Source organism: Mus musculus, chromosome 6 (assembly GCF_000001635.26).
Source record: "Mus musculus strain C57BL/6J chromosome 6, GRCm38.p6 C57BL/6J".
Taxonomy (NCBI): Eukaryota; Metazoa; Chordata; class Mammalia; order Rodentia; family Muridae; genus Mus; species Mus musculus.
Window position 1 is genome coordinate 145,235,638 of NC_000072.6, and position 20,552 is coordinate 145,256,189.

The 20,552-nt window shown below is 42.1% G+C and overlaps 1 protein-coding gene and 1 long non-coding RNA gene across 4 annotated transcripts in view; one reads left to right on the plus strand and one right to left on the minus strand.

The window, feature by feature from the left end:
* Positions 1–14,783, minus strand: part of Kras (Kirsten rat sarcoma viral oncogene homolog) — a 33,722-nt gene extending 18,939 nt beyond the window's left edge. The window contains exons 1-2 of one of the 3 annotated variants that reach the window (XM_006506918.4): positions 14,412–14,783; positions 11,058–11,179 (exon numbers count right to left, since the gene is read on the minus strand). In XM_006506918.4, coding sequence (XP_006506981.1) covers positions 11,058–11,168 — 111 coding nt within the window. In that variant the 5' untranslated portion in view covers positions 11,169–11,179; positions 14,412–14,783. The remainder of the gene's footprint in view (positions 1–11,057; positions 11,180–14,411) is intronic. The other 2 variants (NM_021284.6, XM_006506919.4) reach the window with 2 other exon arrangements.
* A 108-nt stretch (positions 14,784–14,891) lies between these two features.
* On the plus strand, positions 14,892–16,212 carry Gm15706 (predicted gene 15706). The gene is made up of 2 exons (NR_045598.2): positions 14,892–15,152; positions 15,575–16,212. It is a non-coding gene; the product is annotated as a predicted gene 15706 (long non-coding RNA).
* The last annotated feature ends 4,340 nt before the right edge of the window (positions 16,213–20,552 follow it).

Here is a 20,552-nt window from a genome sequence, read left to right on the forward strand (position 1 = left end):
TTCCTAAGTATCAGCATTACAGGTGCGCCCCTGTACCAACAACTTACAAAACTTTCAGACCTCATTTGACAGTACACACATAAAATAACAGCTGGCTCTGCAGGTATTTTGTAAGATGTTTCTGTAATGACCATTCACTCATTCAAATAAATAGACCAAGACACTGGGAAAGTTGTCTCACTCTGTTCCTTTCCTGATGCATACTGACAGCAAAATTCTGATCCACATGCAGTTATCATAAAGTGTAATCCACAGCCTACTTATAAGCTATGCTGCTAATTGCAAACAATGGGTTTATGTTAAAAATTCAGTCACTGTGAAGTTATTTGACTACAGCCAGTATTCTCAGAAGCATGTAGTCCCCGTGCTACATGAAAGACAGGGCAATTCAACAAAAACTAAGGGTCAAAAATGCTAAATAACTAAGTGTGATCTGGAAAGAAGCCACAGGTCTGAAAAGAAAGCAAAAAGCAAGCAGAACAAAAAGTGGTATTTAGGGCTGAAGAAATGGCTCAGCAGGTAAAGGTACCTGTCACTAAATCTGCCAGCCTGAGCCTGGTCCCAAGATCCAGCGGAAGGAGAGAATCAATACCCACAATTTGTTACTTAACCACTACACACAGCAGAGCGTGCACATTTGTACACACACGAAGATTAATAAATTAACTTAAAATGATACATGTACAGTAAATATTTTGTTCCAATTTCAGTGTTATTGACAAAAAGTAGGGAAAAACAAAACAAAACTCTGTATCAATGTAGCATCTAAAACCCCAAGAGGTTTTTACAAAAAGCTTAACACACTTCCCCACAGGCCAAGGTCTATCTTGCCCACTGTTTTGTATGCCCCAAGATCCAGACTTTACACACTAAATGATTCTGAAGCCAGCAACTCCGAGACCCTGAAGATGATGTGACAAAGACTCATGTAGCCCTTACAGAAAAACCTGCCAATCCCTGTGGGTAAGCCAGCAAAATAACTTCATAAATTTGAGGTATTCTGAAAACAATGTTTTCCTTTATTAAAAATAATCATATTATCAAAGTACACATTGTCAAAGTTCAACCAATTTAAAAATAGATCCAACTACAAGACTAGTTAATGATGGAACAAAGAAAAACACCAATATTTCACATCTTAAATTAGTGTTATTTCCTGCCTTCGAAGAAGGCACACCAGGTAATAACTTACTACTGTCCTCAGGAAATCAGGACAAAATAAAGTCACTTAAACTCACTGAGCACAATAAAAGAACAAATAAATAGAAGTTATTCCATATAGGGGAATTATCCTCAGCAAAAGTGACTTTTTTTCCATCTATGAAGTAGTATAAAACTTCTAAATAAAATGTACTCTGCCGGCAATAAGGCACTGCAGGTGGAATAAAATCATTTCTGGTGATGAGGCACAGTCCTTTCAGAAAGCCATTTTGTAGTTAAAGTAATATAAATGTTCATAACCTTTGACACGATGCCATTTATGATGATTTTAAGAAAGTAACAGTTTAGTTTAAAATAACAAGTTATATACTAATGAGGTATCTTAAAATATCTTACAAAATTACATTAGGTAATCAATAATAACTCACAATATTACACCGTTTGTCTATTCTCAAAATATCCCATAAATCCAGGCACCCACCAGCACCACTACCCCATCAGGCATCCCTAGAGCACATGAAGGAAGGCACTGGCTGGCTACTCGGCAGGCACTGGTGTACTTCCTGGACTCCTAGGATGTGTTCTATTCAAGGAAGCGGAGGACTGTTCTTTAAATGTTGATCATGTCATCTCTTAGTCTCTCAGTTCTATTTCCCTTCTATCTTAAAGACAAAATCTGAAGAGCATTCCTTATCCAACATTTCCAACGTTTCCTTTGTGCCATGTATTTTCATTAAACTCATGCCTGCCCACCCCCAACATGCTTTGAACTGAAAAGTAGCAGTGCTAAGTCTTAAATATTGCAGGAATCAGTAAATATCTGTTGAATGGATGCATCTATTTAATATAAATACATGCAAATATGAAAAACCTAAATGTAATTTTAATTACAATTATGTTAATACAAACACAACAGAATTTTTAAAAGATTGTACTAAAGACACTGCTCATCTGAAATGAAACCACATTTTTATTTTTATTCATTTTATTAGTTTGCAAGAAAGGTTTTTTTTTGTTTTTGTTTTTTTAAACAGTTCAGCTTTAAATATTCTTCAGTGTTTTTTCTTTTCTTTTTTTTTTTTTTTTTTTTTGGCTTTTCCGAGACAGGGTTTCTCTGTATAGCCCTGGCTGTCCTGGAACTCACTCTGTAGAGCAGGCTGGCCTCGAACTCAGAAATCCGCCTGCCTCTGCCTCCCAAGTGCTGGGATCAAAGGCGTGCGCCACCACCACCCGGCTTTCTTCAGTGTTTTAAGTGTCTTCTAAAGCTAAGTATAAGTTTAAGATAAATTTTTAAAAGATTCCATAAATTTTAATATGGCAATAGTAATTTTTAATTACAAATTCTAACAAATTTAATATATGGTACTTTCATTCAAATCATATTATGTTGACACAATTAGAATAATATAACTATTTTAGAACATATAAGACAGAAAGCTGAGGTTTTTCAAGTATCTTAAGGTTTTCAAGTATCTTAAATTTTAGACCATGAAGAATGACATCAATTGAGGAACAACTGCTAAGATATGACAAAACAGCCCGACTTTGAGCCAGACATTTGTAATCCCAGAGAGGGAGGAGATCAGTCTGAGCTATTGTACAGTGAGTTTAATACTAGCCTGAGCTACCTGAGAAAACTCAATATTAAAAAAAAAAAAAGACAAAGTTGGTGCACACACGCCATGCATTACATCGCTTTCCCAAGCAGCACTGAGAACACACCCATTCATCACTAACAAAAGTTTTGTGTTTCTATTTTGAGAAAATGTTTCCATACAGTACAAATGGTTGTGGTTTTATTTGAGGAATATTACTTTTTGAATCTTCATACTTCTGCTATGCCTTGACTCCTTTGTATCTTTTTTGTTAACTTGTATGGCTTTTTAAAAAGTGTTTGTTTGCCGGCCTTTATGCTTTAATGAACATAAACTTTATCTGTAGAACCATTAAGAGGAATTGGGGTCGAGGTGGGAGATCACTCAAGGAAAGAAAAACTCAATGACCAGAAAGGCCTGTGGTTTTCTAGTGCAACTCAATTATATTTAGTATGCTCATTTTTTAGAATAATCAACTTGGGAAGACAGGCAACAGTGAACAGAAACTTAAAAGGTAATGAGGCTTTCACTGAAAGGACTCCTATTACTATTAATAGTAATTACAGCAGCTGATGTGTACTGAGCCCTTACTTATATGCAAACAGGGTAATAAGCTTATTACAGGTACTGTCTTATCCAATCTACCTTCAGGCTGTGCCTTTGTCTTTTGTTATGAATAGGGATGCTGAAATATCAGCTCATGTGTTATTTGGGGATTTACTTCTGCAGTGATTTGCTGTTTTCTTAGCATGTATTACAAGTACTTTTTACTGTTTAGTAACACCTATGGGAAAAAATTATGAAATTGACTTTCTCTGTTTATGGTCTAGCACTTTATATTATTACCTTTCTAAATATTTAAATCCATTGAAGAATGATGTGTTCCATACCACTGTTTATAAAGATTGTACACTCAGTTCTCAAAGGTAGCTAGAAATATGCACAGCGGCTGGATATGACTAATACCAGAACACAACAGAATTGAAGAGCCAAGGCTGGGGCTTGGGTGACACATTCTGTAATCCCAGAACTCACTTGGGAGGTTGAGGCATGGGGACCAGGAGTTTGAGGTCAGAGTCTAGTGAATTCAATATAAGGCCAGCCTAGGGTACATGACACTCTTAAAAAACTCCAACAACTGCAAAAGAGGAGAGAATGTGAAGTACACTAATAGATTTATAAATTCATTCCTACCTACTATGCTATATACTCCAGGAATAGTTACTGCAATCCTAAAGGTCCCATTTTGGGCTAGGTATTACAGCTCCTTAATCTAAAACAAAAATGTTCTAAAGTCTAAATTTTTGGATTAGGGATGTCCAACCAGTAAAATTTGCACAAACATTCCAAAATCCTAGGAAATTAAATTTGAAAAATGTTTGGTTCCAAACATTTCATGTAAGATACTCAATTTGTATATAGTTTCAAAAAGATAGCAAAAAAATTTGTTTTATCTTTCTTTTTCTTTGTTTTGTTTATTTTTCCCTGAAACATGTAGTCCTGGAAGTTGCTGTGTGTAACAGGCTATCTAGAACTCAGAGATGACCTACCTCTGCTTCCAAGTGTTGGGATTAAAGCCATGCACTACCATGTCTGCCTGGTGGTTTTTTGTTGTTGTTGTTGTTGTTTTGTTTTGTTTTTTTTCTCTGACACAGTATCACTATGTAGCCCAGACTGTTCTCAAATTCAAAATCCTCCTGCCTCACTCTTCCAAGTGATAGAACTACAGGTGTGTACCACCACAACCAGCTCAATCTGTATATGGAGGAAGCAGATCCAGTGGAAAAGAAATGCATTTAAGCAATTAAGCAAATAGAAATAAATGTTAACACTAAGCAGGACAAAGTGGAATGGTACCATACAAGAGGTCAACTTTGCCTATGTGACTTAAAGACAGGGGAGAGAAGGTCACTCAAGACAGGAGCAGAGAAAACGTACAAACATGAAATACCACACTGAGTATTGTAGATTCAAAGAGTTCAGTTGGTCTTAGCTTAGTGAAGATAAAGGCAAATAGCAGAGAGTAACAATGAAGCAAAAACCAGCTTCCGAGAGTCTTAAACACAGCTCTTAAGAGCCGCACTTTACACTGTCCAGTCACCTCTGAAACGTTTCTAGGTAAGAAGGGGCACTCAGACTCTCCAACCTGACTGCAAGCATTGGAATGAACTGTGGAACGGGAGAGCTATTTTTTTGCCCTTCCAGATACTGCTTCAGCTCAGCACACACACTCAGAGGTACCAGCGATAGTTGCAGGTGAAGACTTTGAATTTTTAATTACAATATCCCCCAAATCATTGCTGCAATCCCTGACTATCAGGAGTGGTAGCCACTTCTTGATGTTATATTGTATTTCAGTGTTGTCTTTTCAGTCTTCTCATGCCTAATTAATTCTCCATATGAAGTTCTCAGTGTGGAAGTATCTAGTGCACTGCTGACTCCAGTAAGTGTCAAAATCCAAAGGGGGAGAAGGAGGAACTGAGGAATAATGAAGTCCTTACAAGAAGACAAGAGAATGTTACTAAGGTGGCCAAAGCAGTAGGGATGGAGAACACTTAGCTGGTCTAACTGGCACAGCTGCCCTCACAGGCAGCTAGCAGGAATGTAGATGAGGTACAGATGCTCTCAACAGTGACTAGGCTAGTCCTCAAAAAGTTAAACCTGGCCAATCTCAGAGGAACTAGAAGAGATAGTCACACAAAAAAATCTGAACATAAATGCACAACAAAACTGTTATTTAAAAGAGCTCTAAAGAAGAACCCAAATGTCATTAACTGATGAATGGATGAACAAACTGTGGAATGTCAACAAGAGAGAACTACCTTCCCATAAAAAGGAATGAAGTGCTAATATTGTAACAAGGACAAACTCTGGAAATATGTAAAAATCAGACACAAGGCCAAGCAGCAGTGGCACACACCTTTAATCCCAGCTCCTGGAAGGCAGAATTCGAGGCCAGCCTGGTCTACAAAGCAAGTTCCAAGACAGACAGAGCTACAAAGAGAAATCCTGTCATGAGACTAAATAAATAAATATCTGACACAAAAACTACACTGAATGATACATGATTCCTTTAAATGACATATTAAGACAATGCACATGCAAGCAGAGAGTAGTTAGTGGCTGCCAGGGGCTGGAAGGAGAAGGGTTTGGGGACTGACCACTAATGTGTATGGGGCTCCTTTCTGGTGTAATGAAAATATCCTGGAACCAGATAGCAGTGATAGTTGTAACCCTAAGAAATAACTAGTCATCACTGGCTGTGTACTTTAAAATGTTATTTTGTTCTATGTGATTTTCAGCTCAATGTTTTAAAGACAGAGACGAAGTGTAGAGAAGATGAGTGTAATTTTAATTCCCAACCTAAAGACATCCTGGCATGCAGGTCTTGGTACTCAGGGCCTGGAGTCTTTAGCTATTGACAGCTGTAGAATTTCCTTCCTTGTGGTATGGACTTATCAAACTACTTCATCTCCCATCTACTCCAAGCCACTGTTCCTTCAGTGATGAAAATGGATATAATCATACACAGGACAAATAGCCAGGTGAGGATTAAAAACAACAAAAATCCTTTCATAAGATGGAAAGTGTTATACAAATCCATTATAATTCTTTTATACAGTACACCAAGCATTCTACTACTGACCACAAAGTGGTATTCAGACCACTGGCTCTTAATGACTACCCAGAAGTACACCTTATTGTTATACAGCCACAGACATCTGGACTTAAAATGGTCTTTGCAGTTCTCCTTACCATGTCAAAACACAACAGGTCTGGACAAGACCCACAAAAAAACAAGCGAAAACTGACAGTTCAAGATTCCTATTTTGATTGGTAAACAAGGATATTAAAGACTTTGTTCTCATGATAAAATAAGATTATAAAATTCTTTTAAAGTAGGAATAAATAAAAACAAAAACTTATTTTACAAATTCTACGCTTTTGGAATTAGGATAACTAACACTTTGGAGAAAATAAAATATGCAGTACTCCTTAAAAAACAAAACTACCATTAGTTCAAAAATCTGAATAAACTCAAATATTATCAGAATTTTGAAAACAAGGATACTAAAAGGCACATATAAAGCACAAGCAATCAAATTCAGGTTGTACTGCAGCATTTAGTCCCTTCATCCAACAAGCTCAGCCCAACCAGTGTTCACAAAGGAAATGCACCCTGTGCTCTCCCACACGGCCTTCTTTCCTCTTACATATCAACTGTATAAAAGACTCCCAAGTAAAGTTAGCAGATTTATAAACTGATAGAATTACAGGTTGCATCTAAAGGTTAAAAATACAAAAAACAACCTTGAGTTTTCATTGTTATTTATTACAAAAGCAGGTAAGTTACCACTAGAGGGCACTCAAAAAAGGGAGATGAGCTGGCCACAGCTTTAGAGGAAAGTTTTCTTCAAACAAAACTGCTTTTAAAAAATAGACTTCTAGTCAAAAAGTTTTAATACAACTTAAGAGTAAGATAACATACTGCACAGTAACATAACAAATCTATGTCATACTTGAAAATCAGAATAAAAGTTATCACTGGGACATAAATTTGATAATCTGAGCAATGGTTAAAACTGTATGTAGCACAAAAGGCTTTAACTCAGAACTGCTGATATTCTGGGCTAGTTCTTTCTTTGCTATTTCTAGTTGAGCTGTGTGAGGACTTCATATGATATTGCAATAACCATTTCCCACTAACAAAGTTAACTGAAAAACTAGTGCACTTCAAAAAGGACAAAAATTTCAGAAGTCAAGGTGATTCGCATATCCACTATCTCCAATATTAACATGTTCTATGGTAGTTTTCTATATGTATCTGCCATCAAGCAGTCATTAGTAAATTCAAGTTACAGTATACTGATGCACAGACTAGAAGATTATTAAATATTTTCTTAGTTTCAAAGATAACTACTTTTTCACTTACCGTAGTGGAATTATCACTTGTTTCACAAAGTTTAATAAATTCAGTCTCAAACTAGCTAAATATCTTTAGGCCAAGTTAAAACACCTCACAAGTTTACAGATATAAATCAAAGAAGCAGTGACTGCTCTCTTTCACCTCCTAGGATAATATTTTACAAATTTGAAATCACTAAAAAAAAATGTAATGGTATTATCACTTAAATTTTTAAAAAGTATCCTGCCATTTTTTAAATGTAAAGATGTAATGGAATCCCAAAGTACAAGCACTTCACCAATGGGCTATAGCCACAGCCCCTCCTTCATTCTTCACTCTAGACAGGGTCTCACTAAGCTGTGCAGGCTGACCTTGCACCTGCTCTGTAACCCAGGCAGATATTAAACTGGAAATCCTTCTGCCTCCCAGTATCGAGTAGCATCTGCCCCCAGACCCAGCTTCCATGCTCTCATTTTCTCTCTGGCACTTTTCTTCAATTGAAACTTTTTGTACATGTAGGAAGTTGGCATTTTTAGTCAATTAAATCTCTTTCGCTCTTTTGCCCTTCTTACAGCTAAACCACACCAAGAGAGGACCATGTCAGTTTCCTCAGACTCACCACAGATTGTGAGAGAAGGTATAGACTTTTCTCCAGCTGCTAAACTACCTGGGGGAATGTCAGGGTCAAAGTTCACAGGTTATCAGTGCTCCCCAGAGTCAAGTCTTCTGGCATGGCAGAAATCATAATCAAGGTTAGAAATTTAAATTTATAGACTTTTCTACCTTCTTCATACATGATGAATTGTTAGGTGTATATTACATTTTAGCAAACGTGAACTAAAGGCTTCCTAAGCTCTATTTTACCCTGCTCCTACAGCTCTGACGTCATGCTGTAGATATTCGGGATGCCTTCTGAACTAACAGGAGGAAGCACAATAGAACCCCTCAGATTTTCAAGGAAAATGAAGGTTAACTTCTGCTGAAAGCATCTTCCAAATCCCAGGAAAACGTTCACATTTCACATGCATTCTATTAAAACTTCCTTTTACATGTGATTTAAATGGTATAACATGCCAAGTAACCTTGCATTTAGAATACCAGTCAAAATGGATGACCTTTTTGATCTTTCTGGAAGGAAAAAGCAGAACTACATTACAGCACTGAGCTGACCTGTCAAAAATCAGTGTATGAAGACTAGTACAGAGGAGCTCTACGTCACTGATGTAACTTGTTAAACTTGACAAGCAAATAAAAGTCATTTTTATATCTAAGTACCATCTTTTGAAGGGTGGTATACTACTACTAACATTATTTGACACTTCCTAACAATTTTTTAATCAACCTTCAATATTCTAAGTTATATAATCACCTTCCCAAGCTCGCCACTGCCCTCAAAGCCCAACCCAGCACACTGTTTCTTCAAGACAGAAAGAGACCCAAGCCAGGGCACTGTGACCTACTTGAGATTTCATAGCTATGGATTCTGAAGCACTACAAAATTCTACACAAGTCTTTTTTTTTCTTCTTTTTAAATTGGTACATGAAGTAAGGATGTAGCTTGGAGAGTAGAAGATTGCCCAGCAAGTCAGAGGGCGTGGATTCGATTCCCCAGCACAGCCTAGAATGAGCATGGAGGCATAAAAGCCTGTAATGGAGCCCTGTCACTCAAGGAGTGGAAGCTGCATGATCAGGATTGCACGCTAGGTCTCAGCTACCTGAAGAGCCATCTTGGGATACATAAGAACCTATCAAAGAACTGAAAATGGCACATTAGAACAAAGAGGAAAAGCTAAAGATTGGGATATCATCATACTGCAGTAAAGATGCCTAAAAATAATCTAACAATAGGTTATTTCAAAGGCAAAGTAACATTTATTTCACACTTCACTGATATTAAATTTAATATATTTAGACTACACATAAATACTGGAACAATTACCTTGTGAAAAGCCCTTCCTTGGCCGGGCGTGGTAGCGCACGCCTTTAATCCCAGCACTCGGGAGGCAGAAGCAGGTGGATTTCTGAGCTCGAGGCCAGCCTGGTCTACAGAGTGAGTTCCAGGACAGCCAGGGCTATACAAAGAAACCCTGTCTCTAAAAAACCAAAACCAAAACCAAAACCAAAACCAACCAACCAACCAAACAAACAAACAAACAAAAAACGAAAAGCCCTTCCTGCTAATCTCGGAGGTTAAATACACTCTTCTTTGGTTAGGAAAACCTAAACCTACTGACAGCAATAGGAGGTACTACCAGATTTTTCAAGACCTCTTCTAGGTATCAATTCTATTTCTTAGCAGTTGGCCTTTAATTGGTTAAGATTCTATGAAATGAAAATTGTCTGAAAATAATCCTGAAGATCTTACTCATCAAACTGTATTAAGCTTAAAAATTTTAACCATCGGGGCTAGAGAGATGGCTCAGTGGTTAAGAGCATGGGCTGCTCTTCCAAAGGTCCTGAGTTCAATTCCCAGCAACCACATGGTGGCTCGCAATCATCTGTAATGGGATCTGATGCTTTCCTCTTGTGTGTATGAAGACAGTGACACTGTATTCATAAAAATAAATAAATCTTTAAACAAAAAAAGAGCACTGACTGCCTTTCCAGAGGTCCTGAGTTCAATTCCCAGCAACCACATGGTGGCTCACAGCCATCTTAATGGGATCTGATGCCCTCTTCTGGTGTGTCTGAAGAGAGAAGCAGTGTACTCACTTACATAAAATAAATAAGTCTTAAAAAAAAAGCTCAACCATCAAGTGATTCTATTTTCCTAGTATAATCAAATTTTCTCATCACATCAACATTCCAAGTAATCTATAACAATAAAGTGTTTTCAAAAGAGTAACTTTCACTGTACATGGTGGTGTACATCTTTAATCGCAGCATCTGGGCAGCAGAGGCAGGTAGATGGATCTCTGAGAATTCAGAGCTAGTCTGGTCTACATAGTTGAGTTCTAGGCCGGTCAGGGCTGCATAGTAAGACCCTGCCTAAAAGACACCAAACAACAACACAATAACAACAAACCCATAAAACAACAACAAACCTTTCAGGAATAGATCAAAGGCAAAGCTATATTCTTAACTCTCACAAAATCATGAAATTTATTTATCAAAATGCAAATACAAAGCACGGATGGCATCTTGGACCTTACTCTCTGTGGTAAGCTCTCATGAGAAGTGGACTTTCTTTCTCTGTGGTGAGCTCTCATGAGAAGTGGACTTTCTTGCACCTATGGTTCCCTAACACCCAGTTTAAAGCCTTGGAACTAAAGGACATCACATATAACTGAAATAACTTTCAATATAATTTTCTAATAAATATAAAAATGATATCTTTTTCAAAGCGGCTGGCTGCCGTCCTTTACAAGCGCACGCAGACTGTAGAGCAGCGTTACCTCTATCGTAGGGTCATACTCATCCACAAAGTGATTCTGAATTAGCTGTATCGTCAAGGCGCTCTTGCCTACGCCACCAGCTCCAACCACCACAAGTTTATACTCAGTCATTTTCAGCAGGCCTTACAATAAAAATAATAAAATACAACTAAATTAGAACATGTCTCACACAAGATTATCAAAAACTTTATCAATATTTTAACACTCACCTTTGTGTGTAAAACTCTAAGATATTCCGAATTCAGTGACTACAGATGTACAGAGTAACCTGTAAGTCACTTACAACTTTCTCATCAACACTTAATAAAAATACATGGAAACCAGTACTTTCATCTTCTATCATTTAGCTTGTTGATCTAAACAGCCAGATTACTGTTTTGTAGCAGCTAATGGCTCTCAAAGGAATGTATCATGACTTCACTCAGTACAAATATTCTGCATAGTACGCTATACCCTGTGGACACACCCGCATGAGCTTGTCGACAGCTATCCCAACACCTACCCTTGCGGTATTCTTTGTTGACTGGATATTAAAAGTTAGAAGTTAGGTAGCCTAAGAACATCTGTGTTGGAGCCAACAACTGCAGAGAACTGTTTTAAAGCCATCAGAGCAGTTCTGCAATAAAGGGCAACAAAATAGGAAGCCGAAGCTGGTGTCAAAACTGCACTGTGCTGGGGAAAGACATATTTAGGCAATGAAGCAAATAAAGATAATATTTGATGGCATTTTAATCTATAAACTATCTGTGGGAAATGGGTTTAAATATTTGGTATAGGATCAGATCAATTTTAACATATAATCCTTTGAGTACTAAAAACAGTACCTCTGTACAAGGAAATAAAATTGAATGAAATTCAGAGATAAAGACTATTTTTGGCAAGAAAAAAAATGTAAAGAACATAAAAGAGTTTCTCAGTAACCTCTGTGACTTCTGCCTTGCTTATAATACACTGCACTCCCAACAGGTGCACTAAGTGCTGGCACTGTATACAGTTAACAGCCCTGAATACAACACTGTTGTTTCCTAGTCTGCTTTTCCAAACATTTTTGAAATAAAATTAATATATACACTTTATCTCCTTTCCCTTGTAGAACATATATTATTGCAGATAAAGAGACAAATGGATACAAAAGAACTGCACTAAAGTCACAATTTTGTTATAGAATAGATAGTTCCAGGTCAATGTAAGTATATACAGTGTAAACAAACACAAAATACAGTCTACTTATTGACCACCAAGAACTGTTCACACAGGCACCAAGAGGGGAAAATGCAGTTTGTTTTTCCAACACACTGTCTTCCTTACCCTGTGCCTGAAGCCCTCAGTAACAGGACCACAAGGGCAGAAAACCATTGTTATCAGACCTTCATCCAACTCCTGCCCTACTTTGCCCCACCTATCCTTTCTGGCTGCTTGTCTGGGGCCATCCTGTGAGCCACTACTAACCTAACTTACCTGTTTGCCTTCAAGTTTTGTAACAAATGTAGACCATGGCAAATGGGATAGATGAAAAGAAATCACATGGAAATGCGACCTTTGCCTCTCCCTCCCGCAAACAGTGTGGCTAGCGTACAGGAGCAATTTTGGGTCCCTAAAACTTTGTGTGGTAGGGAACAGGATTAGGAGGTTAGAACCGTTTTTACAGCAATTGTTTTTTAGCCTTCTTACTATTACAAGGACAGTTGGTTCTCTAGGCCCTGTAATCACAACAAAGAGAATGCAGATGCAGATATGAGATGTAGATATGAAAGAATACTGTTATGTCCTATGAAGCACAATTAAACAGATTGTTAATGTGTAAAACAAAGCTACTCTAATTCTTTGTTCTAGAAAATTTATTATTTTTTCATTAAAAAATGAATTCATGTTACCAACAGGCACTTTATTCCTAGTTCTAAATAAACTGAAAAAATGTGTTACTTCTAATATAGTAAATATTGGCATGTTCCCCCCCTTCAAGGATTTCTGAGACCCTCAATAATTTGTTTATAGGTGCAAAGGGGTCCCACAGACTAAAATGTTGGCTAATTTAGGGTATACTGTGGACAGATATTGAATCATTTACACCGTAGCTTTTGCTGAATAAAATTTATTGTCGGGTTTTTAAAACTTAGTAATATTTAATTAAGTCCACTAGAAAAAAAAGAAGTCTTACTCAAGAAAAACCTTAAGCCTGAAAGGTTCCCCCACCCACCCACCCCCACCCCCAGTTACAAAAGGTAATAAAGGGGCTCAATTCCAACCAAAGTGGAAAAATTAAATTACTATCCGCCATCTCTTAAAACCAAGGATGCTTGTGAATAGCTACAGTTTCAAATTAAATATATGGATACCTAGCGTATCTGATGTCTATTGTCTATCACATGAGGGGTCAGCAATCAGGCCCTCGGTGGAAGAGTGACACTGGTCATTTGGTGGCAATTTCGAAGTGATTATTATGAGCAGACTTGTTCAACATTTCCTCTCAGATGATTCCTCTACGACAAACACAGCATGCCATTCTGCTTTTAAGTCCTTGCCTTGATGATCACCTTGCTTTAACGGGGCTGGCTCAGGACTTGAGCTACTACATGGGCCTAGGGGGATTTCAGAGGTCGGCCCGAATGCTACAATCAACTCTGGAGTCTGGAAGGGGCAAGGGACAAACCGCAGGACTGAGGGGAGAGGGCAGCAGGCGATTCAAACTTGACGCTGTGAGCCGAGCTGCCTGCGCTCCACTCGGGGAGAGTCCCCTGCCTCGGCTCTCGCCCTTCGTTCCCCCTGTGTTTTCACGACACAAAGCCACTCAGACTTGCCGCATTAACTTTTCTGCTTCCGTGCGGGTCGCTCGCGGGCTTTCCGCGCAGGGCGTGGGCCACCTGTTCTGCCAGCACCATCCCTACCTCCACCTCCTCCTTTGTGGCCGCGGCAATGTCACAGCCCTTACAGGCGTGGGGGAGGGGAGCGGTCGCGAACTCCGCGGCGGACGCCTTTCCCCTCCGAGAACCACGACGCCCTCCGGCCACCGGGTCCGAGCACCTCCCGCCGCGACCTCCCCCGGGGCCCCGCAGCCCGGCCAGGGGAAGCGGCGTCCCCGCACAGCCCGCGCGCCCGACAAGTTGAGCCGGGCGCGGGGCGCCAGGCGCGGATGCCGGGTGCAGCAGAGGCCGGGCGCGGAGGCCGGGCGAGCGCGGAGGGCCCGCCGCGGCCGGGAGGAGGAAGGAAAGCCGCCCCGTCCGGGAAACGGCGGCCGCCCGACCTCGGCGCCCCGCGCCCGCCGCCCCGAGCCGGCTTCATTCAGCGCCGCGGCCCCGCCCGGCCGCGCCGAGCTCCGCACCGGGCAGCGGCCCAGGAGCGCCGCCCGCGCCCTACCTCTCTCCGCGCCGCGGAGCCGCCGCGCCTCAGGCTCCCGCCGCCGCCTTCAGGCCCGCGCCGCGCTCGCTCCGGGTCCGAAATGGCGCGGGAGCGGGACTCCGGGCCGAGCCGCCGCCGCCTTCCCCTGCCGTCTCAGCCGCCGCCACAGCGCTGCCGCCTCAGCCGCCGCGGCCGCCGCCTGCCGAATCGAGCCCGGAGTGCGCGATGGGCCCGGCAGGCGGGCGGGCGGCCGCAGAGCAGGCCGATCGATGCGCTCGGTGCTCCGCGCTGCCTCGGCCGCGCGCGCGGGAGGGAGGGAAGGAGGGAGGGAGGGAGCGGCCGCAGCGCTGGGAGCCCAGGAGAGCGAGGGCGGGAAGCGGCGGCCAGGACGGGCCCGGGCGGGGGCGCGCGAGGGTGGTGCCGAGAGGGCGTCGGCCAACGCGGACCCCGACCCGGGGCTGGCGCTCCCGATAGCCCCGCCTCGCCGCTCGTTCGCACGCGGCCGCCCGCCCCGCTGCTGCTCCTCCGGGCGCGCGCGGCGCCGCCGGGGGCGGACCCCAGCCGCTGGCCTCGCGGTCCCTTGGCCGGACTGTCCGAAGCCTGCAGGCTCCCAACCCGGACCTCCTCTTTTTGTTTTGAGACAGGGTCTCTCTGTGTAGACCAGGCTGGCCTTCTGCCCGGATACCACATGGAGAGCCGCTTTGTAGGAAGTGCCCTCGCTCCACAGGACAGATCCGAGGAGACTTCTCAGGACGCCAGGTAGAAGACATTCATTCATCAGTTACCACCGCAGAGTTAAACAGGGAGGCAAATAAGCGTGCGTTCCTCTAGACCGCACTGATGCCCCTTCTAAAAAATGCCATCAGTTGAGGCCTGGAGAGCCAGGGCCCCCGCCCAAAAGACTGCCCATCCACCCACCCACCGACCGCCGTCTGTCCTCACAGCCCCATCACCAGCCACGCGTGAAACTGTTACACTAGCTCTCTGAAGTGATGTCACTCTTCTTGCACCCTACCTCTCCCTCCCAGCACCAGGTGGGAGGCCCGGGAAACAGGAGGAAGACAGGGAAAGAAAGAACGTGCCTACTCTGTGTCAAGTTAACTGCTAAATGTTTTTGCACATAGCGTATTTAATTATCACAACGCCCCCGCGAGTTAAACATCATCTCGACTATTTTACAGATGAAGGAAGAAATTTACGGAAAGGAAGAAATGGCGGCCACATTCACACTGTTAAGCTGAAGGAAAGATACTAACTCAGTATCTCAGTCTGCCTTGAGCTCCCGCGTGGCTCACAGTTCAAGAACATAAAGGCAAAATTCTAAAATTCTATGCTGCCTTTGACCACTTGCTACCTTACCTTACCTTCGTGTTTCACCTTGACTCCTGGCTGCTCCGAGAATGGGGAGGTTGGCCTTTTCCTCTGAGACTGTCCTCAAAAACTGTCTCCTAACTACCAATGCCCAGAGCTTCCTATATCATAGGCTTTAAGCCTTGTTTAAATGTCTCATTTCTTAAGTGAGAGCTTCCATAAAGAGCGTCTTTGGGACTGCAGTCTCCCCTCAGTCCCCGAACACTACTCCTAGTTTTCTCCAGGACACTCACCACCATTTAATGCTTTAGTATTTCATTTTAATTCTCTTTGGTTTTTGTTTGTTTTGAGAGGGTCTCTATGGAAGAGTAAGCTGGCCTCAATCAAACTCATAGAACTCCTCCTGCTTCTGCCTCCTGACTGCTGGGATGAAAGGCTTATCACACTATGCCTGGCTCTCTTGATTTTCTTAACTCTTCTCTTTTCCCCCAATAAAGAATAAACTCTGTGAGAGTGAGGATTCTGACTTGTTTTGTTGACTGCTAAAATTCTAGTGCCTGTAACAGTCCTCTTTTACAAGTAAGACATTCAGGGAAGACATGAAGTGCTGAATAAACAATCCAGGCACCCTCTTTATGAACCCTGAGACTAAATCCTTACTTAGAGTTCTTTAAACCCATCAGTGTCTGCCTTCATCATCTTATGCAACCGGCTTTTACACTCACCAAGGTCACCTTCTGATGAGCCACATGCTAGGTGACGAGAAAACTGTCTGCTGAATAATGAGCTCTTTGAATTTGTTAAATTAATTTCTGCTTATTTGAACATTGTTTTGTACCAAACCACAGATTATTCTGTGTTAATTTAAGTCCACGATAAGCATCTCTCTCTCTCTCTCTCTCAGCTGCTAGTTCAGTGTCCTCTGCAATTGGTGCTCTGCTAACCATAAAGGGACTGCAGTGCTCTGTAGAGCACTTCGATGCTGATTATAAAAATTCTGGCAGCAGCAGAAATCTAATCCATCCACAGGGTCTCAGTTACCATCTTGGCTCGTGGTTCCCAAAATGAGTTACTGTTCTAGTTTCTTCCTGTGACTTCAAGAAAATCCTCTGACCAAAAGCAGCTTAGGGGGAAAGGAGTTCATTTGGCTTATACGTCAAGGTCACAGACCATCACTGAAGGATGTCAAAGCTGCAACTCAGGCAGGAACTTGAAGCAGAAACCATGGAGGAACACTGCTTGCTGGCTCACTCCCAGGCTAGTACTTAGCTAGGTAGAGCCAAGGACCACCTGCTTAGGAATGATGGTGCCCATGGTGGACTGGATCCTTCTTTGTCAATTAACAATCAGGGAAATTCTCACAACCACAGACATGTCCACTTCCAGTCTGATCTGGGTAATCCTTCAGAGTAGGCTTGCCTCTCAGACAACTCTAGGCTGTTCCAAATTGACAATTAAAGCTAAGTAGGACAGTTCCTTCTGTTGGTCCTATGAACCCTGCTTTCCAGCCTCACCTCAAAGAGGATGTCTCCTTTCATTCCCACAGCAATTCTTACATAAGCTGTGCCAGGCCTTTCCACCATCCTGATGATGTCCTGGCACTCTCAGGAACAGCCACCTCCCCCAGGATCTTCCCTTTTTTTCCTTAACACTACAGGGTCCAAGGTGGGAGGTGGGGGGTTGGGGGTTTTCACTTTCCATGGCTTCAGAATCATTTGCCATGCTTACATAATTTAAATTCCTAGCCCCCCACCCACACCACACACACACCAGGTATTCCATATAGTTAGTGTGAGATAGATCAGAAATCTTTGGGTTTGTTAGCACATTGATAGTCAGTTCTTGGCAGCCATTCTTTCTACATCTATCGTCTGGAGAGGTGTTTCCTCAAGTCTAGTAGCTGTTCTACAGAGTCTACCTGTCTGCCTGTTTCCACAGACTTCCTGAGAACATGGACACAGGCAGGTACTGGGATCACAACAGGAAAGCGAGGAGGAATAACAAACATAAATGGTACTCAGGGCTTGCTGCAAGCTGAACGGGGCTTCTGCCCGCTCTTGTAGACTCTTCCGGAAAGGTAGTTACACATGCACACAGCCTTTTGACCTGTCTTCTGAGGTCAACTGATCCCTTTCTTTGTGGAGCATCCTCTTCTGCAGATAGAAAAACAAAACAGAACAAAAACAAACAAAAGAGCTACAAACAACAAAACGAGAGTACCATGTGTGTCTTGGGACTTCAGAAGGTGTGAAATGTTAGGACACTACACCACAAATGCCAGAAATTTTATCCTAAATAAGGACATCTGAGGAAAAAACTATCAGCTAGGTTCCTCTTAATCCCAGTGACTGAATGGAAGATTGTGAGACTAAGGCAATCCTGGGCAATGTACACTCTATACCCAAAACAGCTGAAATAAAAACAAGAATATCTTTAGCCAGAAAATGATAGTTCAGTCCAAGAACAACTGTGCTTTTTGTGGTTCAGTGGTGGGATCTAAAACCTCACCCGTCCCTCTTTAGGAGTTATCTATTCCCTGAACTCTGGTCATTCTATTCATGAACAAGCCTGTGTGGGCTTCTTAACATCATTCTATTGCTGTCTAGGCTTCTGGTGTCCACTCTCTATGACACATTTAAAACAATCTGAAAAGGACCTACCAGTACTATGTCTGCCACTCACTGAACAATAAGAAGAGACTCTGTGGGACTGCTTTTCTGATGGGTATCTGGCCATCTTTATATCTAACTAAAAGACTACTAACCTTCGTTTGTGTTCCAGTCCTGAGTCCTGACACTTGTGGCCACAGTAACATGACACAGGGTAGGAAAATTAAACACCAGGACCCATCTATGTTTCTTTCTCTGGGACAACCTGTTTTGCTCAGGTAGAAAGTGTGCACAGGTGAGCAGGACCTGTCTAGTTCACTTGGTCAGCACATTGTCTCTTCTATACACGATTTCATGAGACTGAATTTCGTTTTGGCTTCTCTATTTTTCTCACTGGGCTACACAATCATCCAGGCCCTATCAACTGAACTCCGGGTTCCTGCAGAGCAGCTAGCTCTATGTGTGTTTGCTGAAGTGAGGGAATTATAACAGAACCTCAGCCCCGTCTCCACAGAGCCACTTTGTTTCCCTTGAGCTGGTCTCCTAGGTCACCTCTAAATGAATATCCTGCCATTAAGGCTAAGTCTTGTGTGTTGAAGCATAGTGTGAAATATCCCTCACAGTCTCCTGTGTTTGAACAACTGGTCCCTGGCTGATGGAACTGTTTAGGGAGCTTGTGAAACCTTCAGTAAGTAAGGCCTTCCTAGTGTGTCACTGAGACACCTGCTCTGAGGCCTTAGTTTCTGCTCAAGGTCTCCTGGTCTGCCAAGATGTAACAGACTCTATCACAGGCTTCAGACACCATGGACAGAGCCCCAGCTACCTTGTGTTCCCTCCATGATGAGTTAGTTGTGTCCCCTTAAAACAGGATGCAGGATAACCTTTCCCTCCCTCAAGTGTGTCTGATGAGAAAAGCAATCAGTACACCATCCAGAGCCAAATTCACCTTACTCTCCTGAGTAAATTCTTTCACTGATTTCTTCTATCTTACCTGACTGGCATCAAGGCTCTTCAAAATATTAGACACAGAAACTTAACATTTAATGCATTTTCCTATTCAAAGCTCCTTTAATTATATTGTCATATTGTCAAAGGGTTTATGTGTGTGTGTGTGTGTGTGTGTGTGTGTGTGTGTGTGTGTGTGTGTGTGTGTGTGTCTCCTCGGAGGCCAGAAGAGTACTCGGCTCTCCTGGAGCTAGAATGGCAGGCATCCAGCACAGTGCTGAAACCCAAACTTGGCTCCTCTATGAAAGCAGTCTATATTCTTAACACTGGGCCACCTCTCCAGGCCCTAACTTATCATGTCTGCCTCTTCCACATTCTTCCTTATGCATTTCTGGAACATTTTCCTTGCTAACTTCTTGCCTCCTAGATTTATTCTTTTCTATCCAGACCACAGGTTATTGTTATATCAGTCTTCCTTATGCATACCAATTATCACCACCACCACCACCATCAGGCATTACTGTGTACCTACTCCATAGAGCCCGCACACACATAGGATGTGTAGTTTTTAGTGCAAGGAGTTGCATGCCAAGTTCATAATAACAAAAGATGATGATGCCTAAAAAAATAGAGAGTGAAATAATTCTTAGTGTCAGCTAAGCCTTCCCTAAGTCTTTGTCTTGCTTGCAAATCTTTAATGACTTCTTACATCCAGCAGAATCAAGTCCAAAGCCTTGGTACCCAACTTTGGGGGCATCTATAGTCCAGCATCCTGTGACTTTGCTTTCCAGACTTGCAAAGCAAATGTTCTCCTCTCTTAAAATGATTTTCTCATGTATTCTCATTCTGTCTCTGTCTCTGTCTCTGTCTCTCTCTCCCTCTTTCTCTCTCTCATATGAAAGCATAGCATGTGTCTTTTTTTTTCCCCCTTCACAGAGCTCCCTCAGCCTCACTGCTAAAATTCTCTTTCTTTCAAGCCCTACCTTGTCCATGGGCTTTATTAACTTTACTGTCTACCTGAGTTCCCATTCCATCATTTCATGTGTTTTAATAGCATCTGCCCAGGTCAGTTCTCATAAAATTCTAGAGGAAGTAAGGGCTGTATCTCAGGTGTGTGAGCCGCACCCATCAAACCAGACTAGCTTACTCCCGTTGCTCAATAGCTCCATGAATACGCGTATGTGCTTATCAGCAAGGTAAATATGATGAAAGAGGTGTTTGAGGGAGATTATGATGGCAGCTACAAGCAGAAAGATGGAAAGCGGAAAAGACCTGAGGTAAAGCATTCTGAGGC